Raw genomic sequence first — 20,984 nt, 5'->3', positions numbered from 1 at the left:
CGTGATTTATTCCCGGCAAACGGCCATACTGCTGACTTCTTGTTCGACGCTGGTCACACTGACAATTGCAGATTTTCATATTTTCGTATTTGCTAAAAATGTGGATATTGTCTGGAAAAAATGAGTAAACAGGGGAATAAAGCCAAGGATGCGGCTGCCGCATCCGCCACTTTAAAAGTAAAAGTGTCCTGAGTAGCTGGAACAACGAGCTTAACATTTATTGGTCTTGTTTCCAGCGGATAAGCGAAAAGAAGTTGGAGGCCTTTACGGTGGGCACCTTCTCCAAACGACAACTGTCCAAAAAAGAGCTCGAGGACCAGAAGAAAAAGGAGGATGCAGCTGCTGCGGCACACGTAGACGACTCCAGCTATATCTTCTACCTCCTACTATAACATAATGCGTTTTTTAGGCCTTCAAAGAGTTCGTAGAGACCTTCCAAGAAGCACCCACCCCTTCGTCCAAAGTTTGGGTCAAAGCCGGCACTTATGATGCAGGATCTCGGCGGGAGGATAAGTCGGAGAAGGGCAAGCTATACAAGCCGGTCTCGAAGCTGCTGGACAAGAGCTCCTCGGAGAAGGTCGAGGATTACGCCAAGACACTGGCCTCGGATCTCAAAAAGGACTCAGGCCCATTGAAAAAGAAAAACCAGGAGAAGAAAAAGAGCAACTTGGAGCTGTTCAAGGAGGAGTTGAGACAGTAGGCGCAAGTGGTAGTGCATGTGTACATTCCATACTGATTGATTCATGATTACAGGATTCAAGAGGAGCGCGAGGAGCGCCACAAGTACAAGCACATGGCCGCAAGCCATTCCGCACCAGCACAGAAACCGGCTGCATCAGATGCCACTGTGCCCAGCAGTAGTGCATCCACCACCTCACAGGCTTCAAACAGCTCAAAGGAGTCTGGATCGTTTGACACGGGCGACCCCAATACCACAAACCTTTACCTGGGCAACCTGAACCCCAAGATATCCGAGCAGCAGCTCATGGAAATCTTTGGCCGCTACGGTCCCTTGGCCAGTATCAAGATTATGTGGCCCCGCTCCGAGGAAGAGAAGCAAAGAGGCCGCAACTGCGGCTTTGTGGCCTACATGAGCCGCAAGGATGCAGAAAGAGCTCTGAGGACACTAAACGGGCGCTACATTATGGGCTACGAGATGCGTCTAGGATGGGGTATTCTGAAGATCTTATTTCTCATTCTGTATATGTACTATTACCATTTCATAATTATTATAGGAAAGACTGTGCCCATAATGAATACGCCCATTTTTGCACCACAAGCCTTGCTGGAGATGACTCTGCCTCCGCCACCATCAGGATTGCCCTTTAATTCGCAACCTCCACCCAGTGAAGCTGATGTTTTGCCCAAAAAAAACTACAAGGAGTTCAACCAGGAAGAGGACAAAGAGAATTTAGAGCGGGTAAGTCAAAATCCATTTGGATTTGGTATTTCTTAAAGAAATACAAATAAATATGTTTAACTTACAGATACTTGCCAAATGCGTCGTTAAAGTCCATATACCCACAGAGAAGTATGAAGTGCACCAAGAATATTAAATTTAAGAGAACTTACGTGGCTTTTCGCTTTTTATAGGGCTGTTCTTAACGTTATCCATCGGATGATCGAGTTTGTCATACGCGAGGGGCCGATGTTTGAGGCGCTGATCATGATTCGGGAAATGGAGAATCCGCTCTTCTCGTTCCTCTTCGACAACGAGAGTCCTGCCCACATCTACTACCGCTGGAAGCTTTTCTCTTTGCTACAGGGCGATACGCCCAATGAATGGCGGGAGGATGAATTCCGTATGTTCAAAAACGGACCGGTTTGGAAGCCCCCGATCGCCAACTTCTATACTCAAGGCATGCCAGATGAGCTAGTTGTTGATCCTGATGCTCCTGTGGTGCACAAGGGAGCGTTATCCAATGCGTACGTTCAGTAAGTTATTCCTTGTGAACATAAATATTAATTGTCTATACCGAAACAGGCAACGCAATCGACTCGAGGATTTGATTAGGCAATTAACTCCAGAACGCGCCCGCATTGGGGATGCCATGATCTTTTGCATTGAGCACGCAGATGCGGCAGATGAAATTTGCGAGTGCATCGCCGAGTCCCTGTCTAATATAAATACATTGGCCTCAAAGAAGATTGCTCGACTTTATCTGATCTCTGATATACTGCACAACTGCACTGTTAAAGTGGCCAATGCTTCGTTCTTCCGTAAATCGTACGTATATAAGTATATCAAAGTATAAACATTTATGTGAAAACTATTATTTATTATTTAGTGTGGAAAAACAACTCTTGGACATCTTTGATAACCTGCATAACTTCTACGTGAACATCGAAAGTAGATTAAAAGCTGAGGGCTTTAAATCCAGAGTCTGCAATGTAATTCGCACATGGGAGGAATGGACAATATATCCCAAGGATTTTATGGCAGAGCTGACGGCCAAATTCTTAGGCAAACCTGTTAGTTATTGAAATTTATTATTGATTATGCATATAGTGTAATGGAGTCTTGTGTTTAGTACGTCAAGCCAGTCAATACATCGCCTCAAGCCGAGGAAACTCGATCTGATGAGGCTCTGGACGAAGATATCGACGGGGCCCCTCTTTCCGGAGAGGAAAAGGACGACGAGGACCTAGACGGTGTGCCACTGGATGGAGCTGCTTTGCTTAAGAGCGCCTTGAAGCGAGCCATGCCTGATGCAGATGTTGGCACTCCGAAGCGTGACACACCTAAGAAAGATGAATACCTAGATGAAATCGATGGCATACCCTGTAAGCATAAGGACGTGATATAAACCTTCTTTCTATTACCGAAATATTCCCAAATTGCAGTGGATGAGGATCTCGACGGTGTACCGTTGGAAAAAGAATCAAAATCTGCGGCCAAAATGCCTGGCTTCATACCCTCAAAGTGGGAGACAGTTGACCCCCAGCAAGTCGAAGCGCAGGCGATTACTACCAGCAAATGGGACACTCTGGATCCGCCAGATCCTCCCAAGTTCTTTAGCTCGGACGACGACAGTGAAGATGACAATGCGCAAAAGTATACCGACGAGATGCGACAGAAGTTAAGAGACATTGAGTTGAAAGCAGTGCAGTACCAGGACGAACTGGAGTCCGGAAAGCGGCGCCTGGAGCCCGGTTGGACTGTTGGCGAACAAGTGGAATACTTCCGGAAGCGATTGCTCAAACAGGTTAGATCTATTACACACCATAAGCCGGATTTTACAACTGAATTCCTTTGCAAACAGGACTCGCGAACAGACGCAACTGTGGACTCGCCGCTCAGCTACATGCATATCAAACCGAAGAGCTCCAAGGTCAGTGAGAGTCCAGCGCATTTCAGCAGCGGTTCACACAAACGATCGCACTCCCCGTTCTCCGGTGGGGAAACCAAACGACGGGACTATTCACCGGAAGTCTCGCGCTCATCCAAATCCTCGAAACGTAACCGTACGCGCAGTCCGTCCAGTTCACCAAAGCGGTATGCAGAGCGGTCGTCTCGTAGCTCCCGCTACGAAAGTCCCGCCTCTGGATCGTCACGATCACGCACTTCTCCAACCACATTCTCCTCGCGCTCTTCTCGCAGAGAAGAGGCATCTCCACCGAGACATCGCAGCGACAAGCACAAGCATAAACATAGGCACTAGAGTGTGCTCTTCGGACGATTTGTATTTAATTAAACATGGATTCTACATAAAAACACTTTCGTCGTTTGCTTTAAATACACAGTATAATATAATTTTAAATCTAAATTGTTTGTTAGGAAGTGGGACACACGCACAACACACGGCCCAGGCAGTTCGATTGCGCTCTGCGAATTTGTCTAAAAACATGAATCTAAGCAAGCTATCTTAAAATGTTTACGATTTGTTAAGGAAAGCCGGCCAACCAACACCTATCCTCGAACCGCCTGAGCCTAGTCATATAAGCAGTGGTGATTATCATAAGGTGAATACATAGATGTGGCTTAAAAGTAGATGCGAACAGCCTCCTCGGCATTCTGCTCCACGGGGCAGTAGGGGCACTTCAGTATGTGCCCAACACTCAGTTTGTGCAGGGCGTCGTTGGAAATGACATGACCGCAGGTCAACTTCTTCGGCGGGTTATCCTCGGAAGTCTGCTGGCGCAAGATGGGGCAGGCAAAGATCGAGTGGAAGCGGAATTCCGGCTGCAAATCGATCTCAATGGGCAGCTCGTCGCAGCCGTTCCACATACCCAGGACCTGGCGAGACTGCATCACCTGCTTGATATTGAGCAGGGCGGGCAGGGCAGTGCATCCGGCATTAACCACGACAGACAGGGCAGAGTTCTTGCTGATGCCTAGCAATTGGCATGCGTCTTTGAGGAATATGAACGACAGCTCCGTCCACATCTCCTGGCCCATGAAGTGCTTGTACGGCGAGTTCTCCAGACCACTTGGCAGATATATGAAGCTGGCCATCAAGTTGGCTATTTCGTGCTCGTAGCGCACAGCAAACTTCTTGAAGTTCAGTCGAGCGTAGGAAATGGCCTCGCGCTGCGAGTCCAATCCGTAGGAGACCAGCTGCATGAAACGCATCCGGTGCAGCCGGAACTCTATTAGCGAGTGGCGATCACTCAGCTGCTGGGAGTACATCTTCGCCCACTTGAGGGCGTCGGTAAGATCCCGCTTCTGGATCTTCACCCAAATGCCGTAGATATCGGCAAACTCGCGCTCCGAGTCGAACACATCCTGGGCATGCTCCGGCGACATCTTGCTCTCGCGGATTAGGGTGCGAGCAACATCGTCCATGCCCTGGCGACAATAGTGCTTGGCAATGGCCTTATTCAGCAGCATCAGGTTCTCCTCGTCCTGTAGCACGTCCACTCGCATGGTGGACGAGAAGTCGGCGCTGAAGTTCCGGTCAATGGCTTTGCCGATCTTCGAAATGGAGCCGTGCAGATCGCGATGCTCCGTGGAGAGTTTCTGCACGCGCTCGTTGCACCGGGCAATTGCATTTCGGACGCTCTCCACTTGGCGCTCGGTGAGGCGTTGGGGGGCCGTCGGTTCCGTCTCCACCTGCATGCTTACCCCATCGCCCATGGGATCGTCCTGGGACACCTGGGTGCTCGAATTCAGAGTGGTCACCAGCTGCTCCGCCCTGCTGAGAACCTCCACCAACTCCGACATCTGCGTGGCAATGTCTCCGATGTCCGCTGCCGCGTTCTCATGCAGCTGCTCCAGCTTGCTGACCACTCGGGTCAGGTCCTTCTCCACCGACGAACAGGCCCACGACTCGTTGTCCATTGTTAGCTCCAGTTTCGTGGTGTGAAAGCCTTGAATCCACTCACGCCAGGCGCGCGTTCACTTGCGATTTTGCAGCTCTTCGCCTTTAAGGATTCCTTGCACTGCGATTCTTTAAAGTCACGGCGATAATCGGTGGTCCAGCGGAATATGCGTATTTATAAATTGTTAATTTTGTAACACAAAGAAGACGAAAACATTGGAGCTGGGTGGACCACTCGCGATGCTATCGATATATCGAATAATTTGGATTTCGATAATGGGCCACAGTGCTGAGCGAATTTAAATTGGTACATCCCCGCACTGGTTGTATTACCGTTATATGGAAAATATCAGCAATGATTCCTAATAATAATTGACAATGGAGTAGCCCTTCAACATCATAATCATACTGCAAAATAATCAATCAACGAACCCAATCTGTATGTTACCTGACAGTGCCAATTAAGTTTTTAAAAATACGACTATTAAAAATATTCCAGAATAGCATATCCCTTATTTAAGCTTTTAAGCAGTGAAAAGGTTCTTTAACTTTAAACGATAACAATGAATCGATACCACTAGCATATATCGAATGGCAGACAGTGCTGCCCATCTCCGTTCGGTCGACTGAAAAATCAATTATTATTGCTGCTGCTTTCTGGCAGAGAAATTTATAACGACAAACAAACAGTTTGAAATTAGCGTAATTAGATAAGAAAACGAACTTTGAAACAAAACGTTTTAGTCTTAAAAAACGAAACTGGTAATTAAAAAAAAAAGGTGCCTTAGGAAAAGAGAGGAATTCCAAGGACAAAATCTTCACACTTTGAATTCATAATTTTTAAAAATAAGTGATGAGTCTTAAGCCGAACGGCATTGAACCCAAATTACAATGCTGTGTCTCCAAAAATAAAAGCACCGAGAGCTAGAAAAACGTTTTCCAAAGTTATGTAGACAGTGACAAGAAACTGAAAATTATAAATTCAGGTGGTTGAAATAAAAAGATGCTGTGCAAATAACAGCAGTGCACAGTTAGACAAGTTTACTTTCCCCAATTTTCAGTCAGTGCGCTTGATAGCGAAATGGAAAACGCTCGGAAAACTCATAGTGCTTGCTAGTGTGTGTGTGTGTGTGCGTGTGTGATAACAAGAGCGAAGAAGCTGCGAAATGAAAAATATGAAAACACGAAATTTCGCACACAGTGGTGGTCAACAATCTAGCAGTGTTAGCTTAGCTGCTATAGCTAATCCAAAATTCCGCATAATTTTAATTATGCGTAATTTCTTAATAATAATAATAATAATAAAATCTAGCAGTGACCTCTTAAAATTATGAAAAAAGTGTTTTTTATTTATAAACATTTGACTTATAAAAAAATATATCATGTCAAAGTTTATTTTGCCCAAACATATAATTTGATTGAAATTCGTTTAAAATATTTTACAATAAATCCCATTTTCCGAGCAGTAATAATTTTAATATTTACACCATTAGAGTTAAAAAAGAAATAAGACAGCTATAAAGTTGTGTCGGCTGCTGTAGCATAGTAGCATTCCCGGTGCAGGCCCAAGCTGCAAATCACTTGTCTCATCAAAAATAAAGGAAAATAATGGCCGACGACGATTATGGGGAAAAGCGCGCCCGAATGGTGTGTCGGGTCCTCAGATCTGATCTGCCGAAAATTCGCTAATAGTTTCAAAAATTTGCCTGGCCAGTTCGGGAACAACATTCGAACTTTGCGTAAGCAGTCGCTCTGTCCAGTTTTTTGGTTATTGTGTTTTTGAACCCTTGGGTGTTTTAAAAAAACGTTTTCCAAAAGCGAAATCGAAACGTTTACTTGTGGAGAAGCATTTAATATTATTTATGCGGTCGTTAATTGTGAAGAGCGCCTGTGATTTGTGTGCGGGGAAAAGTGAAAATAATAAAGAATTATTAGACGGGCCGAAAAGAGCGAATTGCGCGAGCTAAAAATAAAAAAGATCGGGACCGCTATTTATGTAATAAACTTTTTTGTTTTCCCGCAACAATATGCAAGCGTATACAGCATTTTGCGCTGTGATTCGTGACCGTTCAGTGATGTGAATACAACTCAAACGAAAGCCGGATCAGCGAACTGTAGCATGTAACCCATTATGCATCTATCTATCTTTCAGATAATGCTTTAAACGTACAGCAAACCAACCATCAGCCAGCCAAAATGAGCCAATGTCAAAGTTAACCAACAACTAGAAACACATCGCATAGTCAACAGCTCGCAGTGAGCCATCAACGAACCAAAATCGATCAGGAACACACATAGAAGAAGTTGCCTTAGGGACTAGCTTTAACCACCACCACCAACCATAGCCATACGAATCCCCGGATAGCCCACGGAATCCGGATCTAAGCCAAAATGCCCGCTACAGCCACATCCAAGCAGAGAGCTCCGCTCGTCGAGGAGGGCATGACGCCCAAGAAAACCGCTTTGATCATTGTCACCGTGATCGGATGCATTGCCATCCTGTGGCCAAAGGTCTTCCATCCCATGATGTTCGGCGGCGTTCCGCCGACCCAGCCAAACTTGAAGGATCCGCGCGCAGCTCCAGGCGGTGAGTCCTCAGATTTCCCCCACTAAAGTTGCAAAGCTGGGGCTTCTACACGTTTTACCACATTTAATTTCATGTATTACTTATTATTTCCTTTGATTTCCATATGTGGGCGGTGTTGTTGTGTGGGCTGTGGCGTCGATGTTGTAGGATGTTGTGATGTCGTGCTGGACAGGGAGCAGTTCCTGAACGCCTCCAAGAAGGAAACTGTCGAGCCCTTCGGTCCGCATTTGTATCGCAAGCAAATCAATGTTTACACGGGCGAAATCAGTATGTGGCTCATTAATGGTTTGCTTATTTGCGTTACTAACGGTTTGTGGCCCTACTAACGATCTGCAAGATACAATTGCTTGAGATACATTTAGGTCTACAGGTGTTTTGGGCCTACTAACGATCTACTAGGTGCAATCGATTAAGATACATTTAGGTCTATAGGATTTTTTACCATTAACTGCTGTTTATGGCTCTATAAAGTATTAACATTTCAGAGTTTGGAATACGTTATTTATCATTGTAAAACTGGAACTGCTTATAATGCCTTAAATGTCATTAATGTTATTAATTAGTTTATCGCAATTAGCTATATATTACATTTTATTTCCTAACTCAATATTGAGTGCTTAAATCAAGAAGTTGTGTTTATGCTTTTTGGTTAAATACATTCTTATAACACCGCACCTTTTAAGTGCTACCCAAATAACTTATAATTTGTGCCACTAACGAATCCACTGTCGACGCAGGTCTGCGCCAGGAGCGTCCAGCCCACCTGCATCCGGAATCCATATACCAGGCCATGAGGGAGCGGGGTCGCGCCATTCCCGCCACGCCCACCGTTCCGATTCTGGAGCGGAAGACTTCGCCCAGTAATCCGCCGCCGCGGATCGTCGACGGACGGGTGAGTTCCTCCACAACCATGTGCATGTCTGCATTATTCTCCGGACAATAAATCCCTAATTATATATTTATACTGGTCGGCGGACTGTGCGACCACACTGATTATAATGACGGCGGGATGAGACATATCCGCGCTCGCGTTGGAAGTCGTTTTATAAATAGCCAAACGTTTATTTCATTCGGATTCGGGTTTTGTTTTTATGACACTGCACGCAAATTCGAAGGCAAGAGAGGCAGCGCTAAAGAAAACACAAAAAGAATCTGTAAAGGATGAGTGGGAGATCGGCAGAATGTGCTGCCACGTATTGAACTTGTGCCAAATTCAGTGCGCCAGTTCCATTTTGCTCTCGTCTCTGCGTTTCTGGTAGAATGGCCAAGGAGAACAAATCAGCTGTCCTCGCCTCATGTCACAATACATCGGGGCGGATACGTAATTTTTATGATTACATGGGTTGTCAATAAAATATCGAATGTGTTTGCTATGCTCCTATTATATAGGCAGCAATTCAATGGTTTCTGCAGACAACTGCCTTACGAAATCTTTATGTCAATATACATCGGCGCGTATACGTGATTTTTGTTTACTGGGGATACATTTAATGTGGCCTTGATGGGTAGTGTTAAATTGGAATAACCTTTGACATAAGCATGTACTATTGCTAACTTTCTAGCCCGGACCCATTCCTGGAATGCGTCCGCCCATGGGCGCCGGTGCACTGCATCAGCCACAACAGCGGGGCAGCAGCATGGGATTCCTAATGCCACTCTACACCATCGGAATCGTGGTCTTCTTCGGCTACACCCTAATGAAGGTGACTCCAACTCGTTGATCGTAAACAAGCCCTGCATAATCCTCCTCCTTGCAGATTATGTTCAAGAAGCAAGTGCCCAATGAACCGTACGGAGCGGCACCAGCCAATCCTGCTTTCCGGCAGGAGGTCTTCGGACAACAGAACCACAGTCAGGTGGAGGACTTGGGCGGCAGCAAACTGGGTGAGTGCCAGGCCGATTCGGATGCCATCTTCCGGATTAGTACTCTCGTAGTTGGACACACAAACAAACACACACACAATCGCTCTAGCCACCGCACTCACGAGTCAATCCTAACCGAAAAAAAATATGCATTTTGTACTCTTCTGCTTCCGATAAACCCATGCACACCGAAAATCATCCCACGGTATAAGGCTGGCGAGAGCATCAGACAAGTAAGCCAGTTAGAGATGGTTGCATAGATGACCATAGAGTTCCGTTCGTATCTTGAGTTTCTAGACCTCGACGAAGGCCTTTTGATTTTTGAAATATGTCCTCCTCATTTGGTTTAGTATCGTAGTTTTAGTATTTTAGTATCGTAGCGTATTTGTTATCTTCATTTACCTAGATGTACTCATTCTAGATGTTGTGTGCCTATACTATCTATATTTACTAACCCCGAATCGATCACGCCTCCATGGATATATATATACATATATATTTTGTTGCCACTCCTCCACCCGTGTAAATACTTAGTTTCGTTAGTCCCTTCGATTGATTCGATTTCCGGCCCTGATTACCAAACCGTACGACAATTTTATAGGAGCTGCCGCCGCAAAGAAGCCGGCCGCCAAGGACACCGAAAAGGAGCTGTACAACGCCAGTGTGTCGGCCACCGAGGTGGCCACCAGTTTGTCCGCCTCGCTGAAGAGCCACCAGCAGCTGAAGGAGGCCGAGCAGCTGATGGAGATCGAGAAGCTGCGCCAGAAACTCGAGAGCACGGAGCGGGCGATGGCCCAGTTGGTGGCCGAAATGAACACCGATCAGTATGAGGCAAAGGTTAGCATCCCGCATCCTGCATCCAGCATCCAGCATCCAGCTTTCCATCGCCATCGAATTGGAAACGAGATACAGATACAGATAAAGCTATTATTGATTCAGATACATCCAGTAGATACATCATATCGTAGTGATTTCAGTTGGCCCATCTCGCTGTCATTTATTAATATTTGTTCTTTTTGTGTTCTCATTTTCAAGATGATTGCCCTCAAGTTTCTGAAGCGGCAGCCAAACTTCTAAGACCAAAATAACCATCATTCAGTTCACATAGAATCAGTCAGTAAACAGACCAAAATCAGACCAACAACAAATCAGATCACAACTAAGTACAACGAACCGTCAAATAGATCGTTTCTGTTCTCTATTGGTTTCTAGTGAATAGCTGAATCCTCGGAATGGTTTCTTTTACCCCGCCACACCTCCCGAAATGCCCACAGTTCTAAAACTTTGTCACTCTGTCTATAATCTTCAAGTCTAACAAGAAGTGCAAGTGCATGGAACGGAATTCTCCCGACTCTGTTTCTAATTTAACCTGCTTGTCTGCTGTCGGCATGCGATATATTACCATATCTATTCACATATGTGCTATATCTACTAACGAACCCAGTCTAAATGTGTTTGCATCTCACTGAGTACTCTCAATCTGAACTAAACTCTTATCTTATGATGGGGACATATTTTACGATTCAATGCAGTCCTTTTCGAAATCTATTCGAACACTCTCTTTAAACGGATACATCACATTGCCAATGAAGATAATCGCAAACATCATTCCATTCTCAGAGCAACAAGGAAACTACTATATAAATATTCACTCTCTGTCGTTTCTACGTTTTTCATGTTTCTCACGAATGTGTTTAAAACACAAAACACAAAAACCAATGTAAATCCAAAATTGATACCCTGTATTTTCATGGGGCTAGTTGTAACGGCCATACAAGGTCTGATAGACGCGGCCGACGAGCAATTGAATGGCCCAGACAAGCAGAGGGCGACGAGCGATACTGAAACTGATTCGAATAAGGTTAGAGATCGTCAAGGGGTCCGGCACGGCAATCCTTGAACATAATTTGTAACTCTCGGCCATGCGACCGACTATTTACTCTTTTTATTTATTAACCAAGATCCTTCGACTAATTGCGTTTTGTTGCGTTTCACCTAACCACATCGAATTGAAGTAATTACTGCGTTCGATTTCTTATTTCTTACGTTTTGAGGCTGTACAACTGCTTAGCCCGCAGATTCATCAACCTGTTCTGATAATGATTTTTAACGACACCCGCAGAAAAACGACAACGAAAAAACGAGAGTGCAAGCAGACAAGCAGAACCTTTCCAACGGACATGCAAAGCCCACGGACGACCAAAATCCGGAGCAGGAGACAGCGGCGCTGGGAGCCAGGAAACGCCGGGATCTGAGCGCTGAACGGGAACTGACGGTAGGCCATATACCCCATAGGCCATATGCCATATAGCACCTTGAAATACGTAGATCTTTGCCGTAAATAATAGAATATTGGTGCAGGTACTCGGCATGGAGTTAACAGCCAGTTGCGAGGGCGGCCACAAGTGGACTGGACGCCCTCCAACGCCTGTTTTCCGAGCGCCAAGCGAACATGTAAGCAGCACTTTCAAGTTCCCAACTTGACCTAACCGGGTCCCACTGATCCTCTACGACTAACTGCCTCCCTAACGCTTCGAAAATTTTTCCAAACAACCCTGTTCAAATCAGGATGTTTCCTACGTACTAATTCCTATCAAAACGGTTCCAAGTGACCCAGTAAATTCAAGTGATTCTATTGAATATTTCCTTTTTAACCCACCTCTGCGCATATGTGTTGAAATTTTAAAACTATATACATAGCTCAACTACTAAATAGAATCCACTTTCGATTTCAGTCCAAATTGGAAGACAATCTGCCGGAGCCGCAGTCCATTTACTTGGAAGGCGCCCTGGCACACGAGTCTCAGATTTTGGTGGCCGACTCCCAGATCAAACGCGAAGAAGTCTACGACTCGGAGCTCAATGGCTCAGCCGAGGAACCAGCCGTATGGATAAACCTTTCTAAGCCATAATTATTGATTAACTAATTTGGAGTGTTTTACTTGCAGATCATTCTCAGCAGCAGAATGACATTGTCATTGATTAATTTGGATGCAAATCAACAAAATGGGAATGCAGGCAAATCCCCAGTGGAAAGTCCTCTGGCTGATGACATCGAAATAATTGGACACGACGAGCAGTAGACGAAGATGTACACTGATCGATTTTTATATATATATTTTGGCAATGATAACGACTTGATGATTTACACGAAACTATAATTGCAAGGGCCGAGTGAAATTTCGTTGCTAATTTCGTTGAACGACGAACATTATGACTGATTACCACGAAACAGATTTGCCAATAATTTGATATCTGATTTGTATATATACATATTGTATGTTTTGATATCTTCGTTTTGATTTAAAAAACGCCAACGTTATGTCTCCCCCTAAAACACTACCTGCTCTTGAAAACTTTGCTCAATTTCGGTCAAACGTAATCCCACTTGCATGTCTCGAAAACTCTTTAGCTCGTTTAGAAAACCGCGTCTTTGTGAACTGCATGATTTTTTGTGAATACTCTTAGTTGGAAATCAATGCAAAACTAGTCTACCATTAAGATAAGCGCATATGTATTTCAAGCCGCATCGTCTATTAATCGGCCCTCTTCGCATCAAAATCCGTAGCTACTTGGCAATGAAATTACCTAAAAACAAATCCAATCGATTGTATGTTTAAACAAATAAAGTTAGTGCCACAGCGTTTGTGAACCTAGTATAATGAATAAATTGAAAACCGAACTTGACATCCCACATGTGTTTTGAATTTTAACGTAATTTATAGGTATCAAAATTCTATATAATGTATAATTTATTTTCCAACTTATCTGCGTTTTATTTGTTTTTCAAAATATTCAAAACTTTTCAAATTAACAGTGCCGTAACATTAAGATTAACAGAACGCGCATAACAGCACCAAGTGTGCATTTGCTTCTGGTTGTGTGTACACATTGGCCAACAGCTGTTTTTTGTCAATCTCCGCCACAATAATTACGTAAATTTCGGCAGGTTAGCAATTTTTTGTATATTCCCCAGTAATTATACACATCATACTACTAGCCATGCCCTTAAGGGATAACGAAAAATTCAAGAAACAATTCCAAATGTTCCTGTGGCTGCAGAGACCATGGGTGTTCCATGTTCCATACGTTTGATTGTGGCTAATGTTTTTGGACCTCCATACCTTCCATAGCAAACCATGTCGCTGCTCCGTTCGAAATACTACGACCATCCCGATGGCGAGGATGCCTTTGGCAAGATAGTGGCCACCAACAAGTACGCGGTATCCGCCGGCTTGGCCTGGTCCATGTTCGACGTCCTGACGCTCTCCAAGCCGCAAGGATACCTGCCCACTCTGGGCCGTTTCGCCTACAATACGGGTCCACTGATGGGCATGGCCACGGCATTTACCCTGACCACCCTGGCGGCCACAAATGCCCGCGGCAAGGACGATAAGTGAGTAAGAAGCCCACCTGTTGATGGTTATTGGGTCTAATCATATTCGATTTGCAGAATCAACTACTTGATCGGTGGTTTCGCGGCTGGTGGCGTCTTTGGAGCTTGGAAACACAACCATGTAGCTGGTCTGTGCGCCGGCCTCTTCCTGGGTTAGTTTACCCGCCTCCCATTCATCTGAAACTCTACAGCTAAGCCATTCCTCTTTCCAGGCATCGCCGGAGTCATCAAGAAGCTGTCCATTGAACAGGGCTGGGAGTTCTTCCCCGACACGCCGCTAAAGCAATACGGTGGTCTGAATATTGCCGAAAACAACTGGACCATCATGGCCGACCGTCCCAAGAACTGGACCACGGAAAAGCCACAGGAGTAGATGGCGTAAAGTCTAGTTTCCTATGTTTAGTTTAATGGTGATTCGATGAGAGAACGATTTGGCAATTACCGCTTGCCTTGCAACCGAATAAAAGCCAAGTCAGAAGTGATAATGCCACCCCAACTGTCGCCAATCCACGGCTGTCCATTAACTCTATCTAATGGTGCCACAGGCTGGGCTTCGTTAGCCGCTTCGATATGCAAACGAGTTGAATGTGTCACAGAGACTTATCAACAGTTGGCGTGAATGAATGACAAGCCAGAAGTCGGGGAAGCCAAAGGGGCCAGCGCAAAAGCAACTAACCAAAACATGGGGGAAACAAGTCACGCTCGCAGCTCGGAGTCTTATGTGCTGCCAACAGTTTATTTCTTTATTTTCATCGGCCCATTTAAAATCCATGAATGTGCATTTACTCATGTTTGGCTCTTTTCACTTGGCCGAGGTGAGTCATGCCGCAAGCATACATATGTATGTATGGCCATATCTTGGCCATTGGTAAAAGATGCCATTGTACGCATACTAATGTTGGCTCTTAGGCTCTTTTATTGGGCCCTCGAATTGGAATCCATCGATCGAATCTGACCAGCCCACAGGAATTCTCGGGAAACATCGCAACCAATATCTACCTTAACCTTTGCCAACCTCAGAATGTTTTCTTTTGGTTTTCTGATGGTTTGTTCTTGCTGTTTCTCTTTCTGATTACTTTTGGCCAGATTTATTGCCATGGGGAATGAAAGTTGGTGGAGTGACCCTCAAGCTGGAGACCGTTAAGTCCGGGCTTATAGAAGCGAAGGTAATGTTATCATTCTATTGACGCTCCGAATTAAATGGCGAACAGAGGGAGTTGCAATCCTCCAACATATTCGCCATTAATTTAGCCAGTCACCTTGATCTCTGGTACCTATGTATGCCCACCCTACCTATCCAATGATCTGAAAACCAGTCGAGCAGCTTAGCAGCGAGTGCGCCAGTGTATCCGAATCTCTGGCTGACTCTGACTAATCTGTGGCAGCTGGCTCCACTCCGTTCGACTCCACCACTCCACATTACTTGGCTGCAAGCGGGCGAATCTGGCAGGGATGCTGGAGCATACGTATACTGGGGTATTTTCGCGATCGCCGCGTGATTTATGGGAGATGAATGCTGCGGGAATGACATCATCATTGGTAATTCGCCTTGGGGGATGCGATGGAGTTTGCTATATGCGCGATCTCTTCTTCCTTGGGGAAGCCTACAGTTAATTAAAAATAAAATAATTGTTTTTACTTTCATTTCCTGCCCTCGCCATAAATAACCAGGGGAAATGATTTGCCCAGGAGGCACAACGAATCGGTAGCCCTTATTCAATTCCAATTAGTGCCGCCTGTTATCGTTCCCAAAACACCCATATCCTCGCGTGCCGGCAGGATCTAACACTTAGGAGTATGCTAATTTCTGGACGGGATTAATTCAACCCCCTGGCAATGAGAGGAGAAGAAAAGGCACTCAAAGTACTTGAAATGCTTTCAAATTAATAAAACTAGGCGGTGAATGAGACAGATATTCGAAATGTCAAAATATTGAGTCGAGGAGTTGTCCACGCACAGAATGCCATTGAAACGTACAATGTGTGGTACATCATTAGTATTGCAGTTGCTTATAGATCTTATAAGATACACATAGTAAACTCAGAGTAGACTTATAAAGGAATTAACCCTTAAATGCACCTCGTTTTATTATTCGTTTGGTTTATCTGGCATCACTCCTAGCATTTTGCCCGCAACTGTGGCTGGCATGAACATGAAGTGGTCACGGAGCTGAAATGGAGTTGGTGGTGGTTGTGGTGGCAAGGAGAAGGAGCTGCCGTCGTGGCAAGACGCTCGTAATTAATCTTTTCGCGGCGCAGGGCGAGTGCTCAACTCGCTCCGATGGAGATGCGTTTTCATGGAACTGTGCGGCGTGTAATCCTTTTCATAAAGTCCGCTCAGCGCAGATCGGGCGACACCACGTCAAATTAATCACCATCACATCGCCGCAGCTAAGTGCTGCATCTGCAACAGCATCAGCATCAGCTTCAGCAACTGCAACTGCATCGAAGGTTATCCAGTGCCGGAGCCCCTCACAATTCAGCAATTAAAGATCGGCGCGACACACAAAAGATACATTTGTGAATGCTTTTGTATCTCGGTATCTTTGAATCATAAGCACATATGTACGTATGAGTGTATAGTACGACGTCAATTGGTGTCAAACACACAAGACTTGGTGCATTCGCTTGAGATTGATCAGTAAAGAAGGTTTGCAACATGGTATGCTTTTAATTATTTTAATTGTCAAATTTTGATATTAATGTAGATTGAGAACTCTTAATAGTATCTTAAAAACTTTCTTTTATCAGCGCTTTTTTTGGCCGCTAGCAACACAATTGACGCCACAGTATCATCCGACGATCATGGTTGTTTACGGAATCAGGGACACAATTCATCATTGAACGCAAAACATGGCGAGCTGGAGTGGCTGCCACAGCATTTGTCTGTGTTTGGTTGCAATGACACCTCCACCACCATCCCCATCTCCTCGTGGCCCCTAGAAAACAGACAACCGTCTCATAAGATGCAAATGCAACAGCCGGCGATGGGCATGTACATACTTATATACGTATATGTATATGGGTATATGGGTATCAGATTCACTTAACCCGATCCGCAACGGGGTCATAAGTGCAGGGTAAATAAAACATTTTACTGCCGCGGCGAACGTGCCGCCCAGAAGACCCAGGAGACCGAGAAGACCCAGAGATGGAGCCGCATCCGAAGAAGACTGCGGATGGAAACAAATGAAGTGATTGAATGCGTTGCGCAGACGCAGTTGGGTGGGAGGTATACATACATACTATATGTTATGTAAATATATGTACATATAAGTGGTCATAGGAAGAGCGAACGGGAATGGGAAGCCCCAAAATGACAGAGGCACGCGTTGGGTTGCCGCGAAGCGAAAGATTGATTGGATTTTTGTTTCCCTTCCGAGTTCATCAATTCAGACAATCTAAATGGAAATACTCAAAAAAATGGTTTTTCGGTGCTGATCCTACGTCAATTTAACACTCCACCAATCGCATGTTCCAGTAATCGGAGACTGAGGGAATGGGTTCCTAATCAATCAAATGGCTGCTCTGGGAAGAAGATCTTCCTCGCTTCAGCTTTCGAGCACCAAGATCTATTGCCATGTTAAATAAGAGTTTTTATGTTTAAATAGTTTTTACTCTGTTTAAATATGAAAATATGTATTATAAGCTGAAAATATTATATCCCAAGAATCGAGTCTATGTAGCATTAAAGAACTGCTTGGCCAGAATTGAATAAATTTCGAATCCCATTCCATGATCATTGCTGATGGGAAACAGATTTCCGTCAGAAGTATTTACTTTGTGGTGAATCTCATTGGATTTGGTAATAAAACTACATCGAATGTCGAAGGGCGTGAACGAAAAGCATGCAAATATGCTGAGAAGGGAGTGCATAAATCAAATAGAAATTCGTCACAAGCGACATTTCCCTGCAACTGCAACCCCTCGCGATCCTTCAGATACTTTGGTATATAGTAAGCATTTGCTGGCAGGGGCAGGGACATGCAACATTTGCTGCAAATGAAGTGAGGCACATGCGCCTGGGGCAGTGCGACTCCAATGCCTTCGCTTTCCAGCTGGAATCGCAATTATTTTCCATTCCAAGTGGGCTGGCTGTAGAAGGGTTACTGCTCCTTTTGTTCAACTGGAGCGAAGCTCCTCTTTCCTGTGGATTCTCTTCACTCAGTTTGTTGGGTGTCTTTGGCATAACAAAGTTGGCAGTGAAGCCTCGAGATCCGTGTTTTCATAATGCAAAGTTGAAACTAGATAAAATATAGATAAGTAGATAATACGATCTCCAATAAAATACATACTGTATAGTGTTTTCCTTCACTCCATCAAATAATATAGAAATATCTTGTTACATGCTATTTCAGAAATGTTCTGTTCCTCGTCTGTTCGACATATTGAGGACCCACTGTAGCTTTCAGCTCCACCTCGATCGCATTGCTTTATTCATTCTCTCACATGCATCATACGAGAAGAACGAAGAACTTGGACTTGGACTTGAAGTGCTCGACGGCGTCGCTGGCTCTTCAAGTGGCATTCTTCAACTGCCATTCTTCTGCCCGGATTCTCCCAGTGCTGCGGCTCCCTCTTCTCCGTCTTCTCCGCCTTCTGAAGAGGCTTCCGTTTGGCTCTCCAGCATAATAAATCTTCTGGGCGGGCGGGGCCATCCGACCGCAGTACTGCGATCGTGACGCATTTGAACTTTGCTTCCCATATTTCCAATCACTACCAGTCGATAATTTCCCCACTGCCTCGCTGCAGAAACTCTCTCAATTGATAAACCATAAAAGTTGAGCACACCGAATAAATTTGAGTCTGAGCGGCATTTAAATTTGATTTTCGAGCTCGAGTTTGGGGGCTTAAGTGCTGTTGATGGCAGCTTCCAAATTGGATCCATTACGCACTTGGAAACATCTGGGCGCAAGGCCATATAAGCTCGGTATTAAAAAATATCATTTTGAGTCACTAATGAGTTTTTGAAAAGGCATCTTTGCAGCCGGAACTCCGGACTCCTCCCATGTACAACGGTCTGCTACCTTTAGTTAGAATAAAGATAAGTTAACTTTTAATATTTGCAGTACAATTTACTTTCGTTTATCATGCTTAAACATTTGCTTTTAAAAGTGCTATTAACATTAATTTTTCCTCGAGTGTATTCATATATATAAATTTACCAAAAGTGCATTGGCCGCGCCGGCGCAAAAGAAGAAAAAGAGGGCGGAACAATTTCGGGAGTTTTCAATTGTTCGACTTCAGTTGTGCCTCCCGAGATTTTTCATATGGCGCTTTGTGCTGGGCCACTGGGAAATCTGTGCGGCGCATTATTAATAATTCCATTAATTTTTCCCCGAATCTCTTTCGGTTGCTCTAATTATGAAAATGTTCTTTTCGAAGCGGCTTCTGTTCGGGCCCCTACTCACTCAATTGATTCAATTATGCAGAGCAAATCACAGTTTTTCAATTCACTCGCTGATCCAACCGTGGAAATATGGCATTTTCAATTGCGCCATGCCGACTCAGAAAGAAATGACCCCGATTTGTGCTCTCATGTTGATTAGAGGAAAATCAAATATGTTGCTCATGAAATTGATTAATGAGCTACGTAGCGATAGAGCTATGAAATGGATTAAAAATAAAAAAGGCACTTGAAAAAATGTTAAAGAAAGTGTAGAAATAAAAAAGAAAAGAACACAACTAAAAGCATATCTGATGGAACTCGAATAGTTGCCAATTTGGTTTCCGTGATAACCATTGGATACTTGTAGTTGATAGGAAATACTTTATGGCCTGCCAAATTGTCAGTTACCCCAACATTCAGGAAGTTAATTCATAGCCAAGTGCGGAGTTTTCTTGCATTCCATGTGAAAGCAATTTTCCCTGCTCTATGGAACGAGTATCTTGTATCTCGTATCTGGGCGATTTCATCAGCGCCATTCGATTGATTTGTCTTCCGTTTCGGGGTTTCTTTTCTGTAGCTACTTGCTACCCAGTTCTTTCGCTCTTGAAGAAACGCCCACCCAAGACAATTGACATTGTGTTTTTCTTTCGGCTTGTCTATGCCACAATACTATAGCTATCTGTCTATTGAATGTGTTTTTTTTTTCGACTGTTTCGGCTCTTGTCCGCCCTTTGCTCCCACTGCTCCCGCAAGATTTAATTGCGACTTTTGTACTTTTCATCGTTTGCGACTCGTTGATAACTATTGGCTTGCCATCGTTTCGATTCGCTTAGATACGAAAGTTTCCGTTCCACTGGCAACCCCAAAATTGCGGTTCCATTCCCAATTGCCTTTATATCTGAGTATCTATGGGCTATCTATTGGTGAAGTACTGAGTGCTTGTGAACTCCAAAAGTAATTACCTAGATTAAGGTTACTTAAGTGCGTGTCGTTCAATTTAAAGTCATATTTTGACTGTGTACGCACACACACTATTTATTTTCTATTTCCAGCGGAATTTCCATTGTTGAGAGTTGGGTCCGGGCCATTAGAATTAATAAACAGAATCATCTGAGTGTCAGCGCTCATTCCCCACCTTGTCGATTATCACTTTTCCACATGCCTCTCGATTTTACGGCTAACCGAGGAGATTTGTCGCTGACGACACGATCCGCATCTGAAAGTTGGAGAAGTAATAATTGCCAAGATCACGCACAACTCACATAAAATGTGTGCTTCGAGGTGGGAGTACTATGAATCGCAAGGAGGGAGTCTTCATTTCATCCATTTGGGTCAGAATTATCCACACAGTGCGGTGCAGTACAGCCCCCTATCAATGGATCTCCATAAATCATCACCCTGCGTCACGTCGGTGAGTGTGATTAGGATTGGAAACAAATCAAAACCTTTTCCACTAATGTATAGTACACCAAATGTGTTGCAGTTTCCA

The 20,984-nt window shown here is 44.4% G+C and overlaps 4 protein-coding genes across 21 annotated transcripts; 3 read left to right on the top strand and 1 right to left on the bottom strand.

The window, feature by feature from the left end:
* The first annotated feature begins 21 nt into the window (after positions 1-21).
* LOC120445021 (U2 snRNP-associated SURP motif-containing protein) lies at positions 22-3,665 on the top strand. Its single transcript, XM_039625092.2, has 12 exons — positions 22-177; positions 237-353; positions 410-696; positions 754-1,172; positions 1,236-1,420; positions 1,488-1,531; positions 1,594-1,926; positions 1,985-2,227; positions 2,289-2,472; positions 2,532-2,784; positions 2,845-3,206; positions 3,264-3,665. The coding sequence occupies exons 1-12, from the start codon at positions 121-123 to the stop codon at positions 3,660-3,662; spliced, it is 2,883 nt and encodes a 960-aa protein (XP_039481026.1). The 5' UTR covers positions 22-120; the 3' UTR covers positions 3,663-3,665.
* A 1-nt stretch (position 3,666) lies between these two features.
* LOC120445049 (E3 ubiquitin-protein ligase RMND5A) lies at positions 3,667-5,503 on the bottom strand. Its single transcript, XM_039625165.2, has one exon. The coding sequence runs from the start codon at positions 5,279-5,281 to the stop codon at positions 3,983-3,985; it is 1,299 nt and encodes a 432-aa protein (XP_039481099.1). The 5' UTR covers positions 5,282-5,503; the 3' UTR covers positions 3,667-3,982.
* Positions 5,504-5,870: 367 nt separating this feature from the next.
* Positions 5,871-13,398, top strand: LOC120445041 (resistance to inhibitors of cholinesterase protein 3). Of its 18 annotated transcripts, none has more exons than XM_039625135.1 (12): positions 5,872-6,023; positions 7,414-7,848; positions 7,996-8,115; positions 8,586-8,740; positions 9,411-9,551; positions 9,606-9,732; positions 9,924-9,944; positions 10,313-10,548; positions 11,834-11,986; positions 12,060-12,165; positions 12,447-12,596; positions 12,660-13,398. In XM_039625135.1, the coding sequence occupies exons 2-12, from the start codon at positions 7,653-7,655 to the stop codon at positions 12,695-12,697; spliced, it is 1,443 nt and encodes a 480-aa protein (XP_039481069.1). In that variant the 5' UTR covers positions 5,872-6,023; positions 7,414-7,652; the 3' UTR covers positions 12,698-13,398. The 18 variants fall into 18 exon arrangements, 16 of the variants coding, with proteins under 16 accessions (XP_039481076.1, XP_039481077.1, XP_039481069.1 ...); XM_039625131.1 differs by having other exon boundaries at positions 5,873-6,023; positions 12,073-12,165; XM_039625132.1 differs by lacking the exon at positions 5,872-6,023 and adding an exon at positions 6,874-7,000 and having other exon boundaries at positions 12,073-12,165.
* Positions 13,399-13,514: 116 nt separating this feature from the next.
* On the top strand, positions 13,515-14,603 carry LOC120445066 (NADH dehydrogenase [ubiquinone] 1 alpha subcomplex subunit 11). Its single transcript, XM_039625192.1, has 4 exons — positions 13,515-13,660; positions 13,845-14,107; positions 14,165-14,259; positions 14,320-14,603. The coding sequence occupies exons 2-4, from the start codon at positions 13,851-13,853 to the stop codon at positions 14,478-14,480; spliced, it is 513 nt and encodes a 170-aa protein (XP_039481126.1). The 5' UTR covers positions 13,515-13,660; positions 13,845-13,850; the 3' UTR covers positions 14,481-14,603.
* The last annotated feature ends 6,381 nt before the right edge of the window (positions 14,604-20,984 follow it).

The sequence above is a fragment of the Drosophila santomea genome, chromosome 2R, assembly GCF_016746245.2.
Source record: "Drosophila santomea strain STO CAGO 1482 chromosome 2R, Prin_Dsan_1.1, whole genome shotgun sequence".
In the NCBI taxonomy this organism is placed as follows: Eukaryota; Metazoa; Arthropoda; class Insecta; order Diptera; family Drosophilidae; genus Drosophila; species Drosophila santomea.
This window is presented reverse-complemented; position numbering and strand designations above follow the sequence as displayed.

Coding starts and splice junctions, on each gene's coding strand:
- LOC120445021 (XM_039625092.2), top strand. CDS start 121: ATGAGTAAACAGGGGAATAAAGCCAAGGATGCGGCTGCCGCATCCGCC. Junction 1,421..1,487: donor ACAAAGAGAATTTAGAGCGG/GTAAGTCAAAAT, acceptor TTTAACTTACAG/ATACTTGCCAAATGCGTCGT. Junction 3,207..3,263: donor GGAAGCGATTGCTCAAACAG/GTTAGATCTATT, acceptor CTTTGCAAACAG/GACTCGCGAACAGACGCAAC.
- LOC120445066 (XM_039625192.1), top strand. CDS start 13,851: ATGTCGCTGCTCCGTTCGAAATACTACGACCATCCCGATGGCGAGGAT. Junction 14,108..14,164: donor GCCCGCGGCAAGGACGATAA/GTGAGTAAGAAG, acceptor TTCGATTTGCAG/AATCAACTACTTGATCGGTG. Junction 14,260..14,319: donor GTGCGCCGGCCTCTTCCTGG/GTTAGTTTACCC, acceptor TCCTCTTTCCAG/GCATCGCCGGAGTCATCAAG.
- LOC120445049 (XM_039625165.2), bottom strand. CDS start 5,281: ATGGACAACGAGTCGTGGGCCTGTTCGTCGGTGGAGAAGGACCTGACC.
- LOC120445041 (XM_039625131.1), top strand. CDS start 7,653: ATGCCCGCTACAGCCACATCCAAGCAGAGAGCTCCGCTCGTCGAGGAG. Junction 8,116..8,585: donor TGTTTACACGGGCGAAATCA/GTATGTGGCTCA, acceptor CTGTCGACGCAG/GTCTGCGCCAGGAGCGTCCA. Junction 9,733..9,923: donor CTTGGGCGGCAGCAAACTGG/GTGAGTGCCAGG, acceptor CCACGGTATAAG/GCTGGCGAGAGCATCAGACA.